Source organism: Nerophis lumbriciformis, linkage group LG20, assembly GCF_033978685.3.
Source record: "Nerophis lumbriciformis linkage group LG20, RoL_Nlum_v2.1, whole genome shotgun sequence".
In the NCBI taxonomy this organism is placed as follows: Eukaryota; Metazoa; Chordata; class Actinopteri; order Syngnathiformes; family Syngnathidae; genus Nerophis; species Nerophis lumbriciformis.
Window position 1 is genome coordinate 6,052,700 of NC_084567.2, and position 6,205 is coordinate 6,058,904.

Genomic DNA, 6,205 nt, shown 5'->3' on the forward strand with positions numbered 1-6,205 from the left:
AGGTCTGGTGATAATGTTCCCCTTTAAGAACTTTGAGAGGAAAAATGGTTGTTCTCTTTACCCCCACAAAATGTACAGAAAAGAAGCAAAACTGTGGTCCTAAAAGCAGGTGCGGACCGAAGCGTGGGTTACCTGTACCGTAACACCTCAAATAAACACAATTATAGATATGAACAAAATGACATTTGTCGGCTGTGAGCATATATTACCTCCATCAAACATGGCGGAAATGTCTGTTACAAGATACTGTGCTAGTAAATAGTAGGGATGCAACTGTACTCGCTATTATCCCGCACGGGACAATCCGCCTTTAATTAAAAAAAAGTGATATTAATCGAGATCGGATGGTATGCAAAAAAAATAACCGCGATCATTTATTTTTTGCCATGTTACCCAACCCTATTCCATCAGCATTTCAGTTCAGTTTCAGCATTTGGGCAGTTTCTATAGAAATGAGTTATGTTCATACTTTGTATTTTTTGTTTAGCACTTAGCAATAGTGCTAATTGCTTGATCTGCTTATCACTCAGCTTCTAAAACTTGTAGCTCATCCTCCTTATATTCAGGCTCAAAAATATAAGGTTCTGGATCATAATTTGTCCCAAAGTCTTCTTTGATGGCACTCATGAAGTCTGCCTTTATTAGTAATAGTTGGTGGTGTTGTTGAAGGAAATAGCGAACGTTGTGATGCGTCTGTGAAAATAATTTGCCGCCGTTTGCTTAAAATGATAACAAATGATGAAAATACGTAAATATTACATGTTATTATGAATGTGCCTGTTATTACATTACATATATACTTACAGCGTGTATATAAAAAGTTGCTGGAAGGGTTTGGATATTTCTAAGTTTTTTTTAGGTGAAATAGAGTGCATCCCTATTACCTGCATTGTTAGCTGACTTTTGCTAGCGTTTATTTACGGGTTAGAATCAATGATGAGCAGTAGTGCACAACAAGCAGCGACGCTATGTAGCTTAACTACAGTTCCCAGTAGCGTGGCGTTAACTTAGCTATTTTTCCACCCATGTAGTGACGTAGCGTCCATCAAACGCTACAAAGAGAGAAAATAGACTGCTAATCAAGGGCTGGAAAAGAAAATATATATTGCTATAATTATTTTTATTTTATTGTTAATATGATTGTTAGTTATTTGTTACTAATGTATATCTGGTTGTTCTTTTAGATTATATTTAAAATTGCTTTTTGGTGGTACTGTTTTTACGTTTTCAAATGAATAAATAATTGTTTGATTGATTGAGAAGTTTATTGACATCTTAAAGAATTGAATCCATGTAATGCTTTAAAAAGGCAAATGGATGGCACAAAAAGCCAAAAGGCTTGTTTCCATTGTGGTCCATTAAAATATTCATCACATTTGATACATTCAATAATAAAAGTTATATAACCTGTAACATGTATATTAAAAAATTGTGTTAAAAAAATGGCTAAATGATGTACATTTCAGGTGATTTGAAAAACAATATATACAAAAAATGAGGGAGGTGGGGGGGTATATACACTATGTACATGACTAATACAATGATTTGCAAATCCTTTTCAACCCATATTCAATTGAATGCACTACAAAGACAAGATATTTTATGTTCAAACTCATAAACTTTATTTTTTGTTTGCAAATAATAATCAACTTAGAATTTCATGGCTGCAACACGTGCCAAAGTAGTTGGGAAAGGGCATGTTCACCACTGTGTTACATCACCTTTTCTTTTAACAACACTCAATAAACGATTGGGAACTGAGGAAACTAATTGTTGAAGCTTTGAAAGTGGAATTCTTTCCCATTCTTGTTTTATGTAGAGCTTCAGTCGTTCAACAGTCCGGGGTCTCCGCTGTCGTATTTTACGCTTCATAATGCGCCACACATTTTCGATGGGAGACAGGTCTGGACTGCAGGCGGACCAGGAAAGTAGCCGCACTCTTTTTTTACGATGCCACGCTGTTGTACCACGTGCTGAATTTGGCTTGGCATTTGTCTTGCTGAAATAAGCAGGGGCTTCCATGAAAAATACGGCGCTTAGATGGCAGCATATGTTGTTCCAAAACTTGTATGTACCTTTCAGCATTAATGGTGCCTTCACAGATGTGTAAGTTACCCATGTCTTGGGCACTAATGCACCCCCATACCATCACAGATGCTGGCTTTTGAACTTTGCGTCGATAACAGTCTGGATGGTTCGCTTCCCCCTTGGTCCGGATGACACGATGTTGAATATTTCCAAAAACAATTTGAAATGTGGACTCGTCAGACCACAGAACACTTTTCCACTTTGCATGAGTCCATCTTAGATGATCTCGGGCCCAGAGAAGCCGGCGGCGTTTTTGGATGTTGTTGATAAATGGCTTTCGCTTTGCATAGTAGAGCTTTAACTTGCACTTACAGATGTAGCGACCAACTGTATTTAGTGACAGTGGTTTTCTGAAGTGTTCCTGAGCCCATGTGGTGAAATCCTTTAGAGATTGATTTCGGTTTTTGATACGGTGCCGTCTGCGGGATCGAAGGTCACGGTCATTCAGTGTTGGTTTCCGGCCATGCTGCTTACGTGGAGTGATTTCTCCACATTCTCTGAACCTTTTGATGATATTATGGACCGTAGATGGTGAAATCCCTAAATTTCTTGCAATTGCACTTTGAGAAACGTTGTTGACTATTGTTTGACTATTTGCTCACGCGGTTGTGGACAAAGGGGTGTACCTCCCCCCATCCTTTCTTTTGAAAGACTGAACATTTTTGGGAAGCTTTTTTTTATACCCAATCATGGCACCCACCTGTTCCCAATTAGCCCACACACCTGTGGGATGTTCCAAATAAGTGTTTGATGAGTATTCCTCAACTTTATCAGTATTTATTGCCACCTTTCCCAACTTCTTTGTCACGTGTTGCTGGCATCAAATTCTAAAGTTAATGATTATTTGCAACAAAAAATTTTTTTTTTATCAGTTTGAACATCAAATATGTTGTCTTTGTAGCATATTCAACTGAATATGGGTTAAAAATGATTTGCAAATCATTGTATTCTGTTTATATTTACATCTAACACAATTTCCCAACTCATATGAAAACAGGGTTTGTAGAAGAAAGTGTGTTTTTGTTGTTTGTGTCTTGCAGACGTCCAGCAGCTGATCGGTAATCCAGAAGAAGTTTCCCCTCAGTTAGGGGGGAGCTCCACTTTGAAGCAGGAGACTCCACAACCACCCTGCATTAAAAAGGAAGAGGAGGAACTCTGCATCACACAGGAGGGAGAGTGTCTTCTAGGACGAGAGGAAGCTGATTACACCAAGTTTCCACTGAGTATTCTCTCTGTGAAGACTGAAGATGATGAAGAGAAACCACAAGTAGACAACCTCTTAGCTCCACTATCAGATAGTGAGGCTGAAGACGAGGTTGAAGAACATTTGAGCAGCGATGCAGACTGTGAAGGTGATATGAGGACTCACACTGACAACAAACACTCTGAATGCTTTACAAAGAAGAGAGGTAAAACATGTTTGAGCTGCTCAGTTTGTGCTAAAAGCTTTTCTGTTAGAAGCAATTTGACTAAACACATGAGAACACACACAGGAGAAAAAACATTTATTTGTTCAGTTTGTGGCAAAAGCTTTTCTCGAAATAGCTGTTTGACTCGACACAAGAGAACACACACAGGAGAAAAGACATGTAATTGTTCAGTTTGTGGCAAAAGCTTTTCTCAAAATAGCTATTGGACTAAACACATGAGAACACACACAGGAGAAAAACCATATAAGTGTTCAGTGTGTGGCAAAAGCGTTTCTGTTAAAACCAATTTGACTAAACACATGAGAACACACACAGGTGAAAAACCATTTAATTGTTCAGTTTGTGGCAAAAGCTTTTCTCGAAATAGCTGTTTGACTCGACACAAGAGAACACACACAGGAGAAAAAACATGTAATTGTTCAGTTTGTGGCAAAAGCTTTTCTCAAAATAGCTATTGGACTAAACACATGAGAACACACACAGGTGAAAAACCATTTAATTGTTCAGTTTGTGGCAACAGCTTTTCTCAAAATAGCTGTTTGACTCGACACATGAGAACACACACAGGAGAAAAAACATGTAATTGTTCAGTTTGTGGCAAAGGCTTTTCTCGAAATAGCTCTTTAACTGAGCACATGAGAACACACAGGAGAAAAAACATTTAATTGTTCATTTTGTTGCAAAAGCTTCTCTGTTAAGAGCAATTTGACTGAACACATGAGAACACACTCAGGTGAAAAACCATTTAATTGTTCAGTTTGTGGCAAAAGCTTTTCTGTTAAGAGCAATTTGACTAAACACATGAGAACACACGCTGGAGAGAAAACATTTAGTTGTTCAGTGTGCTGCAAAAGGTTCACACATAAAGCAGACGCAGTAAAACACATAAGAACACACAAGGGAAAATAACCAATTAGCTGTTTAGTTTGTGGTATGTTGCTCATATGTGGCGACATCCACCCTACCCAGGACCTCCTCACTGCTTCTTCCACAATATCTGAGGTATTCATACAAACTTGGATTATTTGAGTATAATCTTATCTACTCATGACCCCATGTCTTCTCTGTATTTGAAACCTTCCTGAACAGTAAGATAGATGATGCTTCAAGTGCTTGGTTACTCCTTCTTCAGTCCAGGGACCTGGGGCCTCATGTGTCAAGTTTGCGCACGCTCAAAAACCTGCACTACACCCTTTTTCACTGCAAAGTTGAGATGTATCAAAACTGACTAACGCATAAGTGATGCTGGGTAACTGTTTGCATAACAAACTGCCAACTTTTACTCCTCAGACTGATTGATGTGCAAATCAGAGACGTATGAACAATTAACCCCCAACACCCACAACCCAACCCCCACCTCCCTCGACATTCGGGCATAACAGGTTCAATCCGCCCCGAGAGATGAGTTTGTGAAGTGTAAAATTCAGCTGCATTTTTAAATGAAAGAAACTGCTGTTCTAATTGTGTCCACTGGATGTCGCAATAGCAATTCTGTTAGGCAAGCAAATAGTGTATACCGGGGCGAGCAAGTATACCAAGCAAGAGGTACACAGTAAAGCGGGGCTCTGACTCCTCCCCCTTGACCCAAACAGGAGTAAAATGTAAAATAACCAATCAGTAACCCCACTTAAAATAGAATAGAATGGAATAGAGTTTATTGTCATTATTACAGTGAAACGGTTCAAAGAACAATGCAATTGGAGCAGATCCCCTAAGGTGCATACAATAATTTAGTAATATAAATAGTAAAAAAGAAGATATGTACCTATATATATGTATATGTCCACACACATGCATATATCCATACATAAGCATATATATATATATATATATATATATATATATATATACACACATACACCATTATTGCACATTATAGTCCGAAAAATAAAAAGACATGACTCAAGATGACATGACGGACACATTGTGCTCACTCAGGGCCTGTTTAATGCTACTATGGTTCTTGGGTAAAAACTGTTTTTTAGTCTGTTTGTGCCCGCTTTTAGCACCCTATAGCGTCTGCCCGAGGGTAGCAGTTCTAGGTGGCAGTGCCCGGGGCGGAATGGGTCTTTCAGGATGCTCTGTGCTTTCCTGAGACAGCGGGAGCTGTAAAGGTTAGCCAGGGAGGGGAGGGAGCATCCGATGATCTTCTGGGCGGTGTTTACGAACCTCTGGAACGCTGTTCTCTCTGCGGCCGTGCAGCTGCCGGACCATACGCAGATGCAGTAGGTCAGGTTGCTCTCAATAGAGCACCGGTAGAAGGACACCAGCAGTTTCTTTGAGAGATGGTTGTTCCTGAGTATTCTCAGGAAGTGCAGTCTCTGGTGTGCCTTCTTGATGGTGGCCGTGGTGTTGGTGCTCCAGGTTAGGTCGTCGTCCAGGTGGACTCCCAGGAAGCGGAAGTCTGAGGCCCTCCTCACGCAGTCACCGCTGATGACCAGGGGCAGGATGTCTGTTTTTTTCCTCCTGGAGTCCATGACCAGCTCCTTGGTCTTGGAGGTGTTCGGGGCCAGGTTGTTTACTGTGCACCACTCCGACAGCTTCTCCACCTCGTCCCGATATGCAGCCTCGTCTCCCCCCGAGATGAGCCCCACTACGGTGGTGTCATCCGCAAATTTGATGACGGAGTTGCTGGAGTAGGCAGGTGTGCAGTCATACGTGTAGAGGGAGTAGAGTAGGGGGCTCAG

At 40.4% G+C, this 6,205-nt stretch overlaps 1 protein-coding gene across 1 annotated transcript in view; it reads left to right on the plus strand.

The window, feature by feature from the left end:
- The window catches only part of LOC133619354 (uncharacterized), a 65,969-nt gene extending 61,637 nt beyond the window's left edge, over nucleotides 1-4,332 (plus strand). Inside the window, exon 5 of the mRNA XM_072915269.1 lies at nucleotides 3,750-4,332. Within this exon, the coding sequence (XP_072771370.1) occupies nucleotides 3,750-4,183 (434 nt within the window). The 3' untranslated portion in view covers nucleotides 4,184-4,332. The remainder of the gene's footprint in view (nucleotides 1-3,749) is intronic.
- Nucleotides 4,333-6,205: the final 1,873 nt, after the last annotated feature.